Source organism: Oncorhynchus clarkii, chromosome 22 (assembly GCF_045791955.1).
Source record: "Oncorhynchus clarkii lewisi isolate Uvic-CL-2024 chromosome 22, UVic_Ocla_1.0, whole genome shotgun sequence".
NCBI lineage: Eukaryota > Metazoa > Chordata > Actinopteri > Salmoniformes > Salmonidae > Oncorhynchus > Oncorhynchus clarkii.
The window spans coordinates 50,187,660-50,210,263 of NC_092168.1; the positions used below are offsets into that span (position 1 = coordinate 50,187,660).

At 46.7% G+C, this 22,604-nt stretch overlaps 1 protein-coding gene across 1 annotated transcript in view; it reads left to right on the plus strand.

Annotated features, from left to right (window-relative positions):
* The first annotated feature begins 1,074 nt into the window (after positions 1-1,074).
* The window catches only part of LOC139380158 (uncharacterized), a 34,077-nt gene continuing 12,547 nt past the window's right edge, over positions 1,075-22,604 (plus strand). The window contains exons 1-5 of the mRNA XM_071122602.1: positions 1,075-1,558; positions 9,348-9,581; positions 9,873-10,043; positions 13,600-13,731; positions 13,812-13,972. Of these exons, the coding sequence (XP_070978703.1) occupies positions 1,075-1,558; positions 9,348-9,581; positions 9,873-10,043; positions 13,600-13,731; positions 13,812-13,972 (1,182 nt within the window). The remainder of the gene's footprint in view (positions 1,559-9,347; positions 9,582-9,872; positions 10,044-13,599; positions 13,732-13,811; positions 13,973-22,604) is intronic.

Genomic DNA, 22,604 nt, shown 5'->3' on the forward strand with positions numbered 1-22,604 from the left:
CTTTGCCCCCCCCCCCCCCCCCCCCCACGCTCCTGCTACTCTCTGTGCTTATCTATGCATACCCACTTGAATAATTCTACCTACATGTACATAATTACCTCAATTACCTCGACACCGGTGCCCCCCGCACATTGACACATTGACTCTGTACCGGTACCCCCTGTATATAGCCTCCACATTGACACAATGATTTTGTACCGGTACCCCCTGTATATAGCCTCCACATTGACACATTGACTCTGTACCGGTACCCCCTGTATATAGCCTCCACATTGACACATTGATTTTGTACCGGTACACCCTGTATATAGCCCCTCTCTTTAATTATTACTTATTCTTATCTCTTACTTTTTTAGGGATTTTCTTAAAACATTATTGGTTAATTAAGGGCTTGTAAGTAAGCATTTCACTGTAAGGTCTACCTACACCTGTTGTATTCGGGACAAATAACATGTGATTTGACGATGTCTTCCCTGTGAACAACCTGTGGAAAACATACAGACATAAAGTTTGTTTTTTAAGATACAGTAGATATTGTTTAAAAGCATATTGGTTCATTTCATAATTAATAGGACTATATGTTTTATGTGAATCACCCTTTCCAGTATTGACTCCTGCTCAGCATTCTTTGGAACAAAAGTGGACGTCTATGATGCGCTCTTCCTGCCGTTGACAGCCAGGTAGCCTCTTATCCCCATCCTCATGCTGCACCGGGTTCCTTTAGAGCCCCCCCCCCTCTCTAACTCCCACTCTCCCCCTTTGTTTACCGGCGTGTCAGAGCCTGTGGGATGGAGTTACTGTTGCACAGTACTCTCCACCAGGCCGCCGCTCTGAGCCCTTTGAAGTCCTCATTTATTAATGTAGAGAGCTGCATCTCTCACATTTGATAAGACAGTTGGGAGCCGTCGAGTAAGTGTCTACAGAGAGTTAATATTCCAAAATAAACATTACATTAAAGTTTTGTAGTGGTAGCCTATAATTGAGAGAGTTTATAAAAAAATATATATATATAATAATAAGTGGAATAAATAAATAGGCACGCGCGTAATGGCAAATCTTTTTTCCAACAAAACCATGAGGCTCAAGTGGATGCGCGTGTCTCTTTTGATCTTGGTTCTATTCCTGGGTGACTCCCGCGGCTCCCAGGTGAAGTTTGGCCGCTTGGATCGGTGGGTGAAGACCGGGTTTCAGTACCTGAAGTTAAACCTGTGCCGCAGGGTATCTCTGTCTGAGGGCGAATGTAAGCGGCTGTCCCATCTTCAGCTCAGCGGGGTGGCCGTGTACGTTTCCGAGCCAAACTCCGAGAAAGTACTCGCCATTCTCCCAGATTCCTATTCTTCAGGGATGCTACCGCCGAAGCAGGGCGGTTACGGTATGAGTTCGGTACTGGAGGACAGTAGAAGACATCACGATTTCTTCCCGGGATCGACTGCGCATGATGCCGTGTTGGTGTTGGATCCCAGTCCCGGAGAGAGTTTCGGACATCCTGTGGTTCTCTTTTATGTGGACCTAAACACGACCAAGAAAAAATGTGCACATATGGATGGAATTTATTTAGGTAAGAACAAATTAATGTAATATGTTTACTTTGAAAAATACACTTTTAATATGGATATCTAAATGTATAACTTATTTCTTATAAATAACCCACTGGGCACAGAAATCAATTCAATGTCTATTCCTCGTTGGGTGGAAACAAAGTTGATTCAACCAGTGTCTGTCTACCCGGTCGGAGGGTAAATGTCTTAATTTTATTCTACAATAACGGCTTGAAAAGCTATCCCATTGAAAGATGAAGTAGCCTAATTGTAAGGTCAAATGTAGTCTTAAACCCTTTAATTGTGCCTTCTTTTTTCTTTTTACTTGATGTTTATTTAGGAAATAACCACGCAGTTAACAATTCACAATAGGCTCATATCGGCACTGCTTTATTCGATAGGCAATTTGTATCGGCCTAGCATTTTTTACTCTTCTCAAACATGTGTTTAGGTCTACTTCGATGACTTATATCGGTAGGTAAGTATTGGTAAATGAGGACTGGTGCCAAATTTGAACAAATGATAGTACTTTTGTATGTCCGAATATGAATATTCAATTGCATTGAAATGAATGCGTTTTCAGCTGATGTATAGTGCAATGTCCCTCGTTCTATGACTATTATAGGCATTATATTATAGGTGACTCTAAGTCTGAATATTGATTAATTGATCCCGTGGGTCATGAAATGAAATGTGGTTAAACCACTTTATGTTGCCTAATAATATTGCACGTTGTCATATTCACCCTACAGCTTTTTTTTGTTTGTTTTACTGACATAACATCCCATAATGTTTGAGCTGTTTTCATATTCCTGAAATGGTAATATGCTGATATTTATTTTATTTGTCCCTCATCAACTAAAATTCCTACCTTTTATCCCATATCTTTGGTGACTGAGTTTGAGTGTTACCCTCTGAATGGGTAAAGTTAAAAGTACCACAACACTGAACTGCAGCCCCCCAAAAAAGGACTCAAATGATGTTAATTGATTCAGGGGGGGGGGGGGGGGTTGACCAAGTAAATATTATTTCATATCCACCTCTAAATCCATTGTGATAGTATGCTCTACCAGCCGGTTGAGAATTTCCTTAAAGGAGTTTTATTAGGTACTGGTATTCCAGATTAGTTTGTTATAGAATATTTCTAAGGCTTTGGTTTGATTGAAAATATGACTCGGACAGTTGTTTCAACCATTCATCAAACCACCTGTTCAGGCTGTAAGTACGGGAGACCTCTCTTTAAAAACAAAAATAAAATAATTATCAAGTGTTTTCAAATGATTAGAAGTGACATAGCTTAACTCCTATAAGAGGGAGACCTGTTTTGTATTCTAATGAGGCTGTAAGGAAATCATCAGAGTCGTCTCCTACACACTGCAGAGACAGAGTAGGTGGAAGGGTTGAGAGCACTGTGAGAGAATCGGAACAGGACAGGGTGTGTTTCTGTGTGTGTGTGTGTACCGTGTGTGTGTGTGTACCGTGTCTATACCATGTGTGTGTGTGTGTGTGTGTGTGTGTGTGTGTGTGTGTGTGTGTGTGTACCGTGTCTATACCGTGTGTGTGTGTGTTTGTGTGTGTGTACCGTGTACCGTGTACCGTGTCTATACCTTGTGTGTGTGTGTGTGTGTGTGTGTGTGTGTGTGTGTGTGTGTGTGTGTACGTGTGTGTGTGTGTGTGTGTGTGTGTGCACCTGCGTGAGAGAGAGAGAGAGAGAGAGAGAGAGAGAGTTTGTAAGCAGTAAGCAACTTGAGAGAAGAGAGCTCTCAGGCGATGCCAGGTGGTAGACACCCTGCTGGGGTAGTAGAGGACCCAGATGCATGGCTGAACCCAGGAACAGTCACCAGTCATGTATTCACAATAACACCTCTCCATTATTCATCTTGAGTGGATGCTGTCCTTAGCACCACCCACCACCCTCTGCCCAGACATTTCAGCCTCTCCACCCTGCTGCACTGGGACAGGAAGTAGGAGTTCTACAACTCTCAACTGTGTCTCTCTACTGACCCTTTTAACTTCTCAGCCCTGCCCTGCCCCTCACACTCCAGTCTAGTGCATGACAGCCCTGCCCCTCACACTCCAGTCTAGTACATGACAGCCCTGCCCCTCACACTACAGTCTAGTACATGACAGCCCTGACCCTCACACTACAGTCTAGTACATGACAGCCCTGCCCCTCACACTCCAGTCTAGTACATGACAGCCCTGCTCCTCACACTCCAGTCTAGTACATGACAGCCCTGCCCTGCCCCTCACAGTCCAGTCTAGTACATGACAGCCCTGCCCCTCACACTACAGTCTAGTACATGACAGCCCTGCCCCTCACACTACAGTCTAGTACATGACAGCCCTGCACTGCCCCTCACACTCCAGTCTAGTACATGACAGCCCTGCACTGCCCCTCACACTCCAGTCTAGTACATGACAGCCCTGCCCCTCACACTCCAGTCTAGTACATGACAGCCCTGCCCTGCTCCTCACACTCCAGTCTAGTATATGACAGCCCTGCCCCTCACACTCCAGTCTAGTACATGACAGCCCTGCCCCTCACACTCCAGTCTAGTACATGACAGCCCTGCCCTGCTCCTCACACTACAGTCTAGTACATGACAGCCCTGCCCCTCACACTACAGTCTAGTACATGACAGCCCTGCCCTGCTCCTCACACTCCAGTCTAGTACATGACAGCCCTGCCCCTCACACTCCAGTCTAGTACATGACAGCCCTGCCCCTCACACTACAGTCTAGTACATGACAGCCCTGCCCCTCACACTCCAGTCTAGCACATGACAGCCCTGCACTGCCCCTCACACTCCAGTCTAGTACATGACAGCCCTGCCCCTCACACTCCAGTCTAGTACATGACAGCCCTGCCCTGCTCCTCACACTCCAGTCTAGTACATGACAGCCCTGCCCCTCACACTCCAGTCTAGTACATGACAGCCCTGCCCCTCACACTCCAGTCTAGTACATGACAGCCCTGCCCTGCTCCTCACACTACAGTCTAGTACATGACAGCCCTGCCCCTCACACTACAGTCTAGTACATGACAGCCCTGCCCTGCTCCTCACACTCCAGTCTAGTACATGACAGCCCTGCCCCTCACACTCCAGTCTAGTACATGACAGCCCTGCCCTGCCCCTCACACTCCAGTCTAGTACATGACAGCCCTGCCCTGCCCCTCACACTCCAGTCTAGTACATGACAGCCCTGCCCTGCCCCTCACACTCCAGTCTAGTACATGACAGCCCTGCCCCTCACACTGCAGTCTAGTACATGACAGACCTGCTCCTCACACTACAGTCTAGTACATGACAGCCCTGCCCCTCACACTCCAGTCTAGTACATGACAGCCCTGCCCTGCCCCTCACACTCCAGTCTAGTACATGACAGCCCTGCCCCTCACACTCCAGTCTAGTACATGACAGCCCTGCCCCTCACACTCCAGTCTAGTACATGACAGCCCTGCCCTGCCCCTCACACTCCAGTCTAGTACATGACAGCCCTGCCCCTCACACTCCAGTCTAGTACATGACAGCCCTGCCCCTCACACTCCAGTCTAGTACATGACAGCCCTGCCCTGCTCCTCACACTCCAGTCTAGTACATGACAGCCCTGCCCCTCACACTCCAGTCTAGTACATGACAGCCCTGCCCCTCACACTACAGTCTAGTACATGATAGCCCTGCCCTGCCCCTCACACTCCAGTCTAGTACATGACAGCCCTGCCCTGCCCCTCACACTCCAGTCTAGTACATGACAGCCCTGCCCCTCACACTCCAGTCTAGTACATGACAGCCCTGCACTGCCCCTCACACTACAGTCTAGTACATGACAGCCCTGCCCCTCACACTCCAGTCTAGTACATGACAGCCCTGCCCCTCACACTCCAGTCTAGTACATGACAGCCCTGCACTGCCCCTCACACTACAGTCTAGTACATGACAGCCCTGCCCCTCACACTCCAGTCTAGTACATGACAGCCCTGCCCCTCACACTCCAGTCTAGTACATGACAGCCCTGCCCTCACACCCAGTCTCATGACAGCCCTGCCCTGCCCCTCCAGTCTAGTACATGACAGCCCTGCCCCTCACACTCCAGTCTAGTACATGACAGCCCTGCCCCTCACACTACAGTCTAGTACATGACAGCCCTGCCCTGCCCCTCACACTCCAGTCTAGTACATGACAGCCCTGCCCTGCCCCTCACACTCCAGTCTAGTACATGACAGCCCTGCCCCTCACACTCCAGTCTAGTACTTGACAGCCCTGCACTGCCCCTCACACTACAGTCTAGTACATGACAGCCCTGCCCCTCACACTCCAGTCTAGTACATGACAGCCCTGCCCTGCCCCTCACACTCCAGTCTAGTACATGACAGCCCTGCCCTGCCCCTCACACTACAGTCTAGTACATGACAGTGGACAGAGAGAGACCAACGTTGACAGGGTTCCAGGTTAATTATCAATACAGTCTGTGAGTGTCATCTATCTGTGAGGGTCATCTATCTGTGAGGGTCATCTGCCTGTGAGGGTCATCTATCTGTGAGGGTCATCTACCTGTGATGGTCATCTATCTGTGAGGGTTATCTACCTGTGAGGGTCGTCTACCTGTGAGGGTCATCTATCTGTGAGTGGCATCTACCTGTGAGGATCATCTATCTGTGAGGGTCATCTATCTGTGAGGGTCATCTACCTGTGAGGGTCATCTACCTGTGAGGGTCGTCTACCTGTGAGGGTCATCTACCTGTGAGGGTCGTCTATCTGTGAGGGTCATCTATCTGCGATGGGCATCTATCTGCGAGGGGCATCTATCTGTGTGGGTCATCTATCTGTGAGGGTCATCTATCTGTGAGGGTCAGCTGGAAGTGTTGTGGGGGTTTGCATGTGTCCAAGCTTGACCACCTCACCTGAAGCTTAGAGGGAACATTAAGAGAGAGTGAGCACCACGCAGGTCTTTCTGTGTTCAACATAACGAGACCCAGGAAATGGGTTTGTGACCATTGTTAACGGCAGGAAATGGGACAGTGAACACAGTTAACAACAGGAAATGGATTAGTGACCACAGTTAACAACAGGAAATGGGTTAGTCACCACAGTTAACAACAGGAAATGGATTAGTCACCACAGTTAACAACAGGAAATGGGTTAGTCACCACAGTTAACAACAGGAAATGGGTTAGTGAACACAGTTAACAACAGGAAATGGGTTAGTGAACACAGTGAGCAATATGAAATGGGTTAGTGACCATAGTTAAAACCTCTTAAGGCTAGGGGGCACTATTTTCATTTTTTGAAAAATAATGTTCCCAAAGTAAACGGGCTATTTCTCAGGACCAGATGCTAGAATATGCATATAAGTGACAGCTTAGAATAGAAAACACTCTAAAGTTTCCAAAACTGTAAAAATATTGACTGTGAGTATAACAGAACTGATATTGCAGGCGAAGCCTGAGGAAAATCCAATCAAGAAGTGACTCTTATTTTGAAACCCCTGTGTTCCTATGCATCCCTATTGCCCATTGAAAGGGATATCAACCAGATTCCTTTTTCTATGGCTTCCCTAATGTGTCTACAGCCACTAGACATAGTTTCAGGCTTTTATTTTGAAAAATGAGCGTGAACGACAACATTGCGTCAGTGGTCAGGTGGTGGCTCTCAGAGTGATTTGTGCGTAATAGACAAAGGCGGCCATTGTTCCTCTCGCTCCTACTGAAAATACAGTTGTCCCGATTGATATATTATCAAGTAGATATTTGAAAAACATCTTGAGGATTGATTATAAAAAACGTTTGCCATGTTTCTGTCGATATTATGGATCTAATATGGAATATTTTTCGGCGTTGTCGTGGATTTCCGGTGGATTTCTCAACAAAACGTGGACAAGAAACGGAGGTATTTCGGCTATAAAAAAAGGAAAAAAGGAACATTGGGAGTCTCGTGAGTGAAAACATCCGAAGCTCATCAAAGGTAAACGATTGAATTTGATTGCTTTTCTGATTTTCGTGACCAGATTGCCTACTGCTAGCTGGACATAATGCTATGCTAGGCTATCGATAAATGTACACAAATGCTCGTCTTGCTTTGGCTGTAAAGCATAATTTCAAAATCTGAGATGACAGGGTGATTTAACAAAAGGCTAAACTGTGTTTCAATATATTTCACTTGTGATTTCATGAATATGAATATTTTCTAGTAAGATTTTTTGTCCGTTGCGTTATGCTAATTTGTGTAGTTGATGACAATTCTCCCGGAACCGGGAGGGGTAGTTTCAAGATTAACAACATGGAACGGGTTAGTGAACACAGTTAACAACATGGAACGGGTTAGTTACCACTGTTAACACACTTTCTCTTTTAGTTAGTGTTCATCTTGCAAGACTGGTCCAATGAGCTCCATCTCAACTTTCGTCAAAAATATATAATTACAAATTTTAATATTTAACTTTTTTTGTGTGGCAATAAAAACATACATAGACAAACAGACAAGACAACTCAACATTTCCACTAACCTGAATGACACGTGTCCCACCATATCCACCCCGATGCTGTTTCTAATGCATGTAAGACTCCATATGTCTCAGGAAATATGTGTCATGTCAGCTTTGTCTTGTTAAAACACAGACGCAGGCTGTGGACATGGGGGGCTGAGGACATGGGGGGCTGTGGACATGGGGGCCTGAGGACATGGGGGGCTGTGGACATGGGGGGCTGTGGACATGGGGGCCCTGGGCTGTGGACATGGGGGCCCGGGGCTGTGGACATAGGGGGCTGGGCTGTGGACATGGGGGCCCTGGGCTGTGGACATGGGGGCCCTGGGCTGTGGACATGGGGGGCTGTAGACATGGGGGGCTGTGGACACGAGGGGCTGTGGACATGGGGGGCTGTAGACATGGGGCTGTGGACATGGGGCTGTGGACATGGGGGGCTGTAGACATGGGGGGCTGTAGACATGGGGCTGTAGACATGGGGGGCTGTAGACATGGGGGGCTGTAGACATGGGGCTGTAGACATGGGGGCCCTGGGCTGTGGACATGGGGGGCTGTGGACATGGGGGGCTGTAGACATGGGGCTGTAGACATGGGGGGCTGTAGACATGGGGGGCTGTAGACATGGGGCTGTAGACATGGGGGCCCTGGGCTGTGGACATGGGGGGCTGTAGACATGAGGGGCTGTGGACATGGGGTGCTGTAGACATGGGGGGCTGTGGACATGGGGGGCTGTAGACATGGGGGCCCTGGGCTGTAGACATGGGGGGCTGTAGACATGGGGGCTGTGAACATGAGGGGCTGGGTTGTGGACATGGGGGCCCTGGGCTGTGGACATGGGGGGCTGTATACATGGGGGGCTGTGAACATGAGGGGCTGGGTTGTGGACATGGGGGCCCTTGGCTGTGGACATGGGGGGCTGTAGACATGGGGGGCTGTGGACATGGGGGGCTGTAGACACGGGGCTGTAGACATGGGGGCCCTGGGCTGTGGACATGGGGGGCTGTAGACCTGGGGGGCTGTGAACATGAGGGGCTGTAGACCTGGGGGGCTGTGAACATGGGGGGCTGTGGACATGGGGGCTGTGGACATGGGGGCTGTGGACATCGGGGGCTGTGGACATCGGGGGCTGTAGACATGGGGGGCTGTGGACATGGGGGGCTGTGGACATCGGGGGCTGTAGACATGGGGGCTGTGGACATCGGGGGCTGTAGACATGGGAGTGTGTTGTGTTGTGTTTTGACATGTGATGTGTTTTGATATGTGTTGTGCTGTGTTTCACCTCACCTGACCTGACCTGTGTTGTTGTTGTTGTTGTGTCTCCAGGAGAGGAGTGTCTGACCCTGGCCCTAAAGAGTCGCTGTCAGAACCAGCTGAAGCGTCGTCAGAGCGGCAGTGAGCGGCTGGCGGGGAGCGGGCGTGCCCGCAGGGCGACCGTGTCGAGGCCCAGGAGCAGCCCGGGGAGGATGGAGCGCAGCGGGGCTCTCTGTGAGATACATTTCCTTCCCATGGTGCTCGGGGTCAGGGATAACAACCGGACGCAGAGGCTACGATGCGTGGGTGAGTTGGTGCCCACCTACCAGGCTTACAAGTAGCCTGGTTCCAGAACTGTTTGTCCGGTCTTTCGTGTTGACGAGACAGCACAAGCAGATCTGGGGACCAGGCTAGGAGTACACAATATTAGCCAACATGGAGACACTGTAGTGCTGTTGGCCTGATGTAACGGTAACTGCAGCTCTGCAGAGAAATCTGTCTGATCCATTCACCACTGAGGCACCAAGAGGAGGACTACGTCAACTGCAGTCTCTACCTCTACACCATGTGACGTGATGATATTGTGTGAGTTTACAGACCACCCAGACTTTGCCCAGTGCCCCCAGCCTCTGCCCCTCACCAGCCCCAACATGCCAGTGTCCAGCTGTGAGCTCAACAAGAACACCAGGCGATGCCACCAGCAGCCCCTGGCTACACACCTGTCCTGTCGTCTCTACCAGACCTGTGACCACGCTATACTGCTCTCAGGTAGGTTACACCTGGCAGTTCAGACCTGTGACCATGCTATACTACTCTCGGGTAGGTTACACCTGGCAGCTCAGACCTATGACCATGCTATACTGCTCTCAGGTGGGTTACACCTGGCAAGTCATCTGAACACAGAACAACACCTCCTCTTTACAGACCACCACCGCCTCTTTACAGACCTCCACCTCCTCTTTACAGACCAACACCTCCTCTTTACAGACCAACACCTCCTCTTTACAGACCTCCGCCTCTTCTTTACAGACCAACACCTCTGCCCCCTCTTTACAGACCAACACCTCCTCTTTACAGACCACCACCTCCTCTTTACAGACCAACACCTCCTCTTTACAGACCTCCAACTCCACCCCCTCTTTACAGACCAACACCCCCTATTTACAGACCACTGCCTCCTCTTTACAGACCAACACCTCATCTTTACAGACCAACACCTCCACCTCCTGTTTACAGACCTCCACCTCCACCCCCTCTTTACAGACCAACACCTCATCTTTACAGACCAACACCTCCACCTCCTGTTTACAGACCAACACTCCCTATTTACAGACCAACAACTCCACCTTCTCTTTACAGACCAACACCTCCTCTTTACAGACAACACCTCCTCTTTACAGACCAACACCTCCACCTCCTCTTTACAGACCAACACCTCCACCTGCTCTTTATAGACCACCACCTCCTCTTTACAGACCACCACCTCCTCTTTACAGACCAACACCTCCTCTTTACAGACCAACACCTCCTCTTTACAGACAACACTTCCACCTCCTCTTTACAGACCTCCACCTCCACCCCCTCTTTACAGACCAACACCCCCTATTTACAGTCCACTGCCTCCTCTTTACAGACCAACACCTCCTCATTACAGACCAACACCTCCACCTCCTGTTTACAGACCAACACTCCCTATTTACAGACCAACAACTCCACCTTCTCTTTACAGACCAACACCTCCTCTTTACAGACAACACCTCCTCTTTACAGACCAACACCTCTTTACAGACCAAGACCTCAACCTGCTCTTTACAGACCAACACCTCCTCTTTACAGACCACCACCTCCTCTTTACAGACCAACACCTCCTCTTTACAGACCAACACCTCCTCTTTACAGACAACACCTCCTCTTTACAGACCAACACCTCTTTACAGACCAACACCTCCACCTCCTCTTTACAGACCTCCACCTCCACCCCCTCTTTACTGACCAACACCCCCTATTTACAGTCCACTGCCTCCTCTTTACAGATCAACAACTCCACCTCTTTACAGAACAACACCTACTCTTTACAGACCAACACCTCCACCTCCTCTTTACAGACCTTCACCTCCACCCCCTCTTTACAGACCAACACTCCCTATTTACAGACCAACAACTCCACCTTCTCTTTACAGACCAACACCTCCTCTTTACAGACAACACCTCCTCTTTACAAACCAACACCTCCACCTCCTCTTTACAGACCAACACCTCCACCTGCTCTTTATAGACCACCACCTCCTCTTTACAGACCACCACCTCCTCTTTACAGACCAACACCTCCTCTTTACAGACCAACACCTCCTCTTTACAGACAACACCTCCACCTCCTCTTTACAGACCTCCACCTCAACCCCCTCTTTACAGACCAACACCCCCTATTTACAGTCCACTGCCTCCTCTTTACAGACCAACACCTCCTCATTACAGACCAACAACTCCACCTCTTTACAGAACAACACCTCCTCTTTACAGACCAACACCTCCACCTCCTCTTTACAGACCTCCACCTCAACCCCCTCTTTACAGACCAACACTCCCTATTTACAGACCAACACCTCCTCTTTACAGACCAACACCTCCTCTTTACAGACAACACCTCCTCTTTACAGACAACCTCTTCATTACAGACCCACACCTCCTCATTACAGACCAACACCTCCTCTTTAGAGACAACACCTCCTCTTTACAGACCAACACCTCCACCTCCTCTTTACAGACCTCCACCTCCACCCCCTCTTTACAGACCAACACTCCCTATTTACAGACCAACACCTCCTCTTTACAGACCAACACCTCCTCTTTACAGACAACACCTCCTCTTTACAGACAACCTCTTCATTACAGACCCACACCTCCTCATTACAGACCAACACCTCCTCTTTACAGACAACACCTCCTCTTTACAGACCAACACCTCCTCTTTACAGACAACACCTCCGCTTTACAGACAACCTCTTCATTACAGACCCACACCTCCTCATTACAGACCAACACCTCCTCTTTAGAGACAACACCTCCTCTTTACAGACCAACACCTCCACCTCCTCTTTACAGACCTCCACCTCCACCCCCTCTTTACAGACCAACACTCCCTATTTACAGACCAACACCTCCTCTTTACAGACCAACACCTCCTCTTTACAGACAACACCTCCTCTTTACAGACAACCTCTTCATTACAGACCCACACCTCCTCATTACAGACCAACACCTCCTCTTTACAGACAACACCTCCTCTTTACAGACAACACCTCCTCTTTACAGACCAACACCTCCTCTTTACAGACAACACCTCCTCTTTACAGACAACCTCTTCATTACAGACCCACACCTCCTCATTACAGACCAACACCTCCTCTTTACAGACAACACCTCCTCTTTACAGACAACACCCCACCTCATCTTTACAGAACAACACCTCCTCTTTACAGACCAACACCTCCTCTTTACAGACAACACCTTCTCTTTACAGACAACCTCTTCATTAAAGACCCACACCTCCTCATTACAGACCAACACCTCCTCTTTACAGACAACACCTCCTCTTTACAGACAACCCCTTCTCATTACAGGCCAACACCTCTTCATTACAGACCAACACCTCCTCTTTATAGACCAACACCTCCTCTTTATAGACCAACACCTCCTTATTATAGACCAACACCTCCTCTTTATAGACCAACACCTCCTCTTTACAGACCACCGCCTCCTCTTTACAGACAACACCTCCTCTTTACAGACAACACCGCTTTACAGGCAAGACCTCCTCTTTACAGACAACACCTCTTTACAGACAACACCTCTTTACAGACAACACCTCCTCTTTACAGACCACCACCTTCTCTTTACAGACCAACACCTCCACCTTCTCTTTACAGACCAACACCTCCACCTCCTCTTTACAGACCAACACCTCCTCTTTACAGACCAACACCCCACCTCCTCTTTACAGACAACACCCCACCTCCTCTTTACAGACCAACACCTCCACCTCCTCTGTACAGACAACACCTCCTCTTTATTAACAAACACCACACCTCCTCTTTACAGACAACACCCCACCTCCTCTTTACAGACAACACCTCCTCTTTACAGACCAACACATCAGCAGACACCCTTAATCAATATGTATGTGTGGGTGTGTGGTATGTATGTGTGTGTGGTATGTGTGTGTGTGTGTGTGGTATGTGTGGGTGTGTGGTATGTGTGTGTGTGTGGTATGTGTGTGTGTGTGTGTGTGGTATGTGTGGGTGTGCACGTGTGTCTGTGTGTGCAGGTGGATGGCAGCAACAGATCACGTACCAGCGTCACGTTCAGAACCTACAGCTCTTCTACAGGATGCTGAGGAACAACGGCTTCCACAGAGATCACATCAAGACCTTCTTCGCTGGGAACGGACAGCTTTCAGGTGGGATAGGACGGACCAGGACACAGAAACACACAGCCTGGTACACCCTCTCTAACCTCTCTATCCCTGTCTCTCTACAGAGGAGTGGGTATACCCAGCTACAGAGAAACGAGTGATAAGGAACCACATCTCGTATATCTGTGGGAAGCAGCACTGTGCAGACTCCCTGGTCCTCTACCTCAACAGCCCCACCAGGAACGACGGTACCATGCTGCTCTGGGACGGCAACTACAACGGCATAGTGAGTATAGATAGATTACTATAGATGGATAGTAGATGGATAAATAGAGTCCTTTACTTCCCTATGCATCAACACAACGACGGACTGGATTACTTTAGCTAGAAGTATTGTTACCTATAAAGTCCAATACCTAAATCTATATTACTGTAACACATTAAGAGCAACTATGCCTCCTGTAGTCACTAACTGATTCCATCCTGTAGTCACTAACTGATTCCATCCTGTAGTCTCTAACTGATTCCATCCTGTAGTCTCTAACTGATTCCATCCTGTAGTGACTAACTGATTCCATCCTGTAGTCTCTAACTGATTCCATCCTGTAGTCACTAACTGATTCCATCCTGTAGTCACTAACTGATTCCATCCTGTAGTCACTAACTGATTCCATCCTGTAGTCTCTAACTGATTCCATCCTGTAGTGACTAACTGATTCCATCCTGTAGTCTCTAACTGATTCCATCCTGTAGTCACTAACTGATTCCATCCTGTAGTCACTAACTGATTCCATCCTGTAGTCACTAACTGATTCCATCCTGTAGTCACTAACTGATTCCATCCTGTAGTCACTATTTGATTCCATCCTGTAGTCACTAACTGATTCAATCCTAACTGATTCCATCCTGTAGTCACTAACTGATTCCCATCCTGTAGTCACTAACTGATTCCCATCCTGTAGTCACTAACTGATTCCATCCTGTAGTCACTAACTGATTCCATCCTGTAGTCACTATTTGATTCCATCCTGTAGTCACTAACTGATTCAATCCTAACTGATTCCATCCTGTAGTCACTTACTGATTCCCATCCTGTAGTCACTAACTGATTCCCATCCTGTAGTCACTAACTGATTCCATCCTGTAGTCACTAACTGATTCCCATCCTGTAGTCACTAACTGATTCCATTCTGTAGTCACTAACTGATTCCATCCTGTAGTCACTAACTGACTCTCATCCTGTAGTCACTAACTGATTCCATTCTGTAGTCACTAACTGATTCCATTCTGTAGTCTCTAACTGATTCCATCCCGTAGTCCCTAACTGATTCCATTCTGTAGTCTCTAACTGATTCCATCCTAACTGATTCCATCCTGTAGTCACTAACTGATTCCATCCTGTAGTCCCTAACTGACTGCCATCCTGTAGTCACTAACTGACTGCCATCCTGTAGTCTCTAACTGACTCCATCCTAACTGATTCCATCATGTAGTCCCTAACTGACTCCATCCTGTAGTCACTAACTGACTCCATCCTAACTGATTCCATCATGTAGTCCCTAACTGACTCCATCCTAACTGATTCCATCATGTAGTCCCTAACTGACTCCATCCTGTAGTCTCTAACTGACTCCATCCTAACTGATTCCATCATGTAGTCTCTAACTGACTCCATCCTAACTGATTCCATCATGTAGTCCCTAACTGACTCCATCCTGTAGTCACTAACTGACTCCATCCTGTAGTCTCTAACTGACTCCATCCTAACTGATTCCATCATGTAGTCCCTAACTGATTCCATCCTGTAGTCCCTAACTGATTCCATCCTGTAGTCACTAACTGATTCCATCCTGTAGTCACTAACTGATTCCATCCTAACTGATTCCATCCTGTAGTCACTAACTGATTCCATCCTGTAGTCCCTAACTGACTGCCATCCTGTAGTCACTAACTGACTGCCATCCTGTAGTCTCTAACTGATTCCATCCTAACTGATTCCATCCTGTAGTCCCTAACTGATTCCATCCTGTAGTCACTAACTGATTCCATCCTGTAGTCACTAACTGATTCCATACTAACTGATTCCATCCTGTAGTCACTAACTGATTCCATCCTGTAGTCCCTAACTGACTGCCATCCTGTAGTCACTAAGTGACTGCCATCCTGTAGTCTCTAACTGATTCCATCCTAACTGATTCCATCCTGTAGTCTCTAACTGATTCCATCCTGTAGTCCCTAACTGATTCCATCCTGTAGTCTCTAACTGATTCCATCCTGTAGTCTCTAACTGATTCCATCCTAACTGATTCCATCCTGTAGTCTCTAACTGATTCCATCCTGTAGTCCCTAACTGATTCCATCCTATAGTCTCTAACTGATTCCATCCTGTAGTCCCTAACTGACTGCCATCCTGTAGTCCCTAACTGATTCCATCCTGTAGTCTCTAACTGATTCCATCCTGTAGTCACTAACTGACTGCCATCCTGTAGTCTCTAACTGATTCCATCCTAACTGATTCCATCCTGTAGTCACTAACTGATTCCATCCTAACTGATTCCAAACTGTAGTCACTAACTGATTCCATCCTGTAGTCCCTAACTGACTGCCATCCTGTAGTCACTAACTGACTGCCAGCATGTAGTCTCTAACTGATTCCATCCTAACTGATTCCATCATGTAGTCACTAACTGATTCCATCCTGTAGTCACTAACTGACTGCCATCCTGTAGTCACTAACTGACTGCCATCATGTAGTCTCTAACTGATTCCATCCTAACTGATTCCATCATGTAGTCACTAACTGATTCCATCCTGTAGTCACTAACTGACTGCCATCCTGTAGTCACTAACTGACTGCCATCGTGTAGTCACTAACTGATTCCATCCTGTAGTCACTAACTGATTCCATCCTGTAGTCACTAACTGACTGCCATCCTGTAGTCACTAACTGATTCCATCCTGTAGTCACTAACTGATTCCATCCTGTAGTCACTAACTGACTGCCATCCTGTAGTCACTAACTGACTGCCATCATGTAGTCTCTAACTGATTCCATCCTAACTGATTCCATCCTGGAGTCTCTAACTGATTCCATCCTAACTGATTCCATCCTGTAGTCTCTAACTGATTCCATCCTGTAGTCACTAACTGACTGTCATCCTGTAGTCTATAACTGATTCCATCCTAACTGATTCCATCCTGTAGTCTCTAACTGATTCCATCCTAACTGATTCCATCCTGTAGTCACTAACTGATTCCATCCTAACTGATTCCATCCTGTAGTCACTAACTGATTCCATCCTGTAGTCCCTAACTGACTGCCATCCTGTAGTCACTAACTGACTGCCATCCTGTAGTCTCTAACTGATTCCATCCTAACTGATTCCATCCTGTAGTCTCTAACTGACTCCATCCTGTAGTCCCTAACTGACTGCCATCCTGTAGTCACTAACTGACTGCCATCCTGTAGTCTCTAACTGATTCCATCCTAACTGATTCCATCCTGTAGTCACTAACTGATTCCATCCTAACTGATTCCATCCTGTAGTCACTAACTGATTCCATCCTGTAGTCCCTAACTGACTGCCATCCTGTAGTCACTAACTGACTGCCATCATGTAGTCTCTAACTGATTCCATCCTAACTGATTCCATCATGTAGTCACTAACTGATTCCATCCTGTAGTCACTAACTGACTGCCATCATGTAGTCTCTAACTGATTCCATCCTAACTGATTCCATCATGTAGTCACTAACTGATTCCATCCTGTAGTCACTAACTGATTCCATCCTAACTGATTCCAACCTGTAGTCACTAACTGATTCCATCCTGTAGTCCCTAACTGACTGCCATCCTGTACTCACTAACTGACTACCATCATGTAGTCTCTAACTGATTCCATCCTAACTGATTCCATCATGTAGTCACTAACTGATTCCATCCTGTAGTCACTAACTGATTGCCATCCTATAGTCACTAACTGACTGCCATCATGTAGTCTCTAACTGATTCCATCCTAACTGATTCCATCATGTAGTCACTAACTGATTCCATCCTGTAGTCACTAACTGACTGCCATCCTGTAGTCTCTAACTGATTCCATCCTGAAGTCCCTAACTGACTGCCATCCTGTAGTCACTAACTGACTGCCATCATGTAGTCACTAACTGATTCCATCCTGTAGTCACTAACTGATTCCATCCTGTAGTCACTAACTGACTGCCATCCTGTAGTCACTAACTGATTCCATCCTGTAGTCACTAACTGATTCCATCCTGTAGTCACTAACTGACTGCCATCCTGTAGTCACTAACTGACTGCCATCGTGTAGTCTCTAACTGATTCCATCCTAACTGATTCCATCCTGGAGTCTCTAACTGATTTCATCCTAACTGATTCCATCCTGTAGTCTCTAACTGATTCCATCCTGTAGTCACTAACTGACTGCCATCCTGTAGTCTCTAACTGATTCCATCCTAACTGATTCCATCCTGTAGTCACTAACTGATTCCATCCTGTTGTCACTAACTGATTCCATCCTGTAGTCACTATTTGATTCCATCCTGTAGTCACTAACTGATTCAATCCTAACTGATTCCATCCTGTAGTCACTTACTGATTCCCATCCTTTAGTCACTAACTGACTGCCATCCTGTAGTCACTAACTGATTCCATCCTGTAGTCACTAACTGATTCCATCCTGTAGTCACTAACTGACTGCCATCCTGTAGTCACTAACTGACTGCCATCCTGTAGTCTCTAACTGATTCCATCCTAACTGATTCCATCCTGTAGTCTCTAACTGATTCCATCCTGTAGTCCCTAACTGATTCCATCCTGTAGTCACTAACTGATTCCATCCTGTAGTCACTAACTGATTCCATACTAACTGATTCCATCCTGTAGTCACTAACTGATTCCATCCTGTAGTCCCTAACTGACTGCCATCCTGTAGTCACTAAGTGACTGCCATCCTGTAGTCTCTAACTGATTCCATCCTAACTGATTCCATCCTGTAGTCTCTAACTGATTCCATCCTGTAGTCCCTAACTGATTCCATCCTGTAGTCTCTAACTGATTCCATCCTGTAGTCTCTAACTGATTCCATCCTAACTGATTCCATCCTGTAGTCTCTAACTGATTCCATCCTGTAGTCCCTAACTGATTCCATCCTATAGTCTCTAACTGATTCCATCCTGTAGTCCCTAACTGACTGCCATCCTGTAGTCCCTAACTGATTCCATCCTGTAGTCTCTAACTGATTCCATCCTGTAGTCACTAACTGACTGCCATCCTGTAGTCTCTAACTGATTCCATCCTAACTGATTCCATCCTGTAGTCACTAACTGATTCCATCCTAACTGATTCCAAACTGTAGTCACTAACTGATTCCATCCTGTAGTCCCTAACTGACTGCCATCCTGTAGTCACTAACTGACTGCCAGCATGTAGTCTCTAACTGATTCCATCCTAACTGATTCCATCATGTAGTCACTAACTGATTCCATCCTGTAGTCACTAACTGACTGCCATCCTGTAGTCACTAACTGACTGCCATCATGTAGTCTCTAACTGATTCCATCCTAACTGATTCCATCATGTAGTCACTAACTGATTCCATCCTGTAGTCACTAACTGACTGCCATCCTGTAGTCACTAACTGACTGCCATCGTGTAGTCACTAACTGATTCCATCCTGTAGTCACTAACTGATTCCATCCTGTAGTCACTAACTGACTGCCATCCTGTAGTCACTAACTGATTCCATCCTGTAGTCACTAACTGATTCCATCCTGTAGTCACTAACTGACTGCCATCCTGTAGTCACTAACTGACTGCCATCATGTAGTCTCTAACTGATTCCATCCTAACTGATTCCATCCTGGAGTCTCTAACTGATTCCATCCTAACTGATTCCATCCTGTAGTCTCTAACTGATTCCATCCTGTAGTCACTAACTGACTGTCATCCTGTAGTCTATAACTGATTCCATCCTAACTGATTCCATCCTGTAGTCTCTAACTGATTCCATCCTAACTGATTCCATCCTGTAGTCACTAACTGATTCCATCCTAACTGATTCCATCCTGTAGTCACTAACTGATTCCATCCTGTAGTCCCTAACTGACTGCCATCCTGTAGTCACTAACTGACTGCCATCATGTAGTCTCTAACTGATTCCATCCTAACTGATTCCATCATGTAGTCACTAACTGATTCCATCCTGTAGTCACTAACTGACTGCCATCCTGTAGTCACTAACTGACTGCCATCGTGTAGTCACTAACTGATTCCATCCTGTAGTCACTAACTGATTCCATCCTGTAGTCACTAACTGACTGCCATCCTGTAGTCACTAACTGATTCCATCCTGTAGTCACTAACTGATTCCATCCTGTAGTCACTAACTGACTGCCATCCTGTAGTCACTAACTGACTGCCATCATGTAGTCTCTAACTGATTCCATCCTAACTGATTCCATCCTGGAGTCTCTAACTGATTCCATCCTAACTGATTCCATCCTGTAGTCTCTAACTGATTCCATCCTGTAGTCACTAACTGACTGTCATCCTGTAGTCTATAACTGATTCCATCCTAACTGATTCCATCCTGTAGTCTCTAACTGATTCCATCCTAACTGATTCCATCCTGTAGTCACTAACTGATTCCATCCTAACTGATTCCATCCTGTAGTCACTAACTGATTCCATCCTGTAGTCCCTAACTGACTGCCATCCTGTAGTCACTAACTGACTGCCATCCTGTAGTCTCTAACTGATTCCATCCTAACTGATTCCATCCTGTAGTCTCTAACTGACTCCATCCTGTAGTCCCTAACTGACTGCCATCCTGTAGTCACTAACTGACTGCCATCCTGTAGTCTCTAACTGATTCCATCCTAACTGATTCCATCCTGTAGTCACTAACTGATTCCATCCTAACTGATTCCATCCTGTAGTCACTAACTGATTCCATCCTGTAGTCCCTAACTGACTGCCATCCTGTAGTCACTAACTGACTGCCATCATGTAGTCTCTAACTGATTCCATCCTAACTGATTCCATCATGTAGTCACTAACTGATTCCATCCTGTAGTCACTAACTGACTGCCATCATGTAGTCTCTAACTGATTCCATCCTAACTGATTCCATCATGTAGTCACTAACTGATTCCATCCTGTAGTCACTAACTGATTCCATCCTAACTGATTCCAACCTGTAGTCACTAACTGATTCCATCCTGTAGTCCCTAACTGACTGCCATCCTGTACTCACTAACTGACTACCATCATGTAGTCTCTAACTGATTCCATCCTAACTGATTCCATCATGTAGTCACTAACTGATTCCATCCTGTAGTCACTAACTGATTGCCATCCTATAGTCACTAACTGACTGCCATCATGTAGTCTCTAACTGATTCCATCCTAACTGATTCCATCATGTAGTCACTAACTGATTCCATCCTGTAGTCACTAACTGACTGCCATCCTGTAGTCACTAACTGACTGCCATCATGTAGTCTCTAACTGATTCCATCCTGAAGTCCCTAACTGACTGCCATCCTGTAGTCACTAACTGACTGCCATCATGTAGTCACTAACTGATTCCATCCTGTAGTCACTAACTGATTCCATCCTGTAGTCACTAACTGACTGCCATCCTGTAGTCACTAACTGATTCCATCCTGTAGTCACTAACTGATTCCATCCTGTAGTCACTAACTGACTGCCATCCTGTAGTCACTAACTGACTGCCATCGTGTAGTCTCTAACTGATTCCATCCTAACTGATTCCATCCTGGAGTCTCTAACTGATTTCATCCTAACTGATTCCATCCTGTAGTCTCTAACTGATTCCATCCTGTAGTCACTAACTGACTGCCATCCTGTAGTCTCTAACTGATTCCATCCTAACTGATTCCATCCTGTAGTCACTAACTGATTCCATCCTGTTGTCACTAACTGATTCCATCCTGTAGTCACTATTTGATTCCATCCTGTAGTCACTAACTGATTCAATCCTAACTGATTCCATCCTGTAGTCACTTACTGATTCCCATCCTGTAGTCACTAACTGACTGCCATCCTGTAGTCACTAACTGATTCCATCCTGTAGTCACTAACTGATTCCATCCTGTAGTCACTAACTGACTGCCATCCTGTAGTCACTAACTGACTGCCATCATGTAGTCTCTAACTGATTCCATCCTAACTGATTCCATCCTGGAGTCTCTAACTGATTCCATCCTAACTGATTCCATCCTGTAGTCTCTAACTGATTCCATCCTGTAGTCACTAACTGACTGTCATCCTGTAGTCTATAACTGATTCCATCCTAACTGATTCCATCCTGTAGTCTCTAACTGATTCCATCCTAACTGATTCCATCCTGTAGTCACTAACTGATTCCATCCTAACTGATTCCATCCAGTAGTCACTAACTGATTCCATCCTGTAGTCCCTAACTGACTGCCATCCTGTAGTCACTAACTGACTGCCATCCTGTAGTCTCTAACTGATTCCATCCTAACTGATTCCATCCTGTAGTCTCTAACTGACTCCATCCTGTAGTCCCTAACTGACTGCCATCCTGTAGTCACTAACTGACTGCCATCCTGTAGTCTCTAACTGATTCCATCCTAACTGATTCCATCCTGTAGTTACTAACTGATTCCATCCTAACTGATTCCATCCTGTAGTCACTAACTGATTCCATCCTGTAGTCCCTAACTGACTGCCATCCTGTAGTCACTAACTGACTGCCATCATGTAGTCTCTAACTGATTCCATCCTAACTGATTCCATCATGTAGTCACTAACTGATTCCATCCTGTAGTCACTAACTGATTGCCATCCTATAGTCACTAACTGACTGCCATCATGTAGTCTCTAACTGATTCCATCCTAACTGATT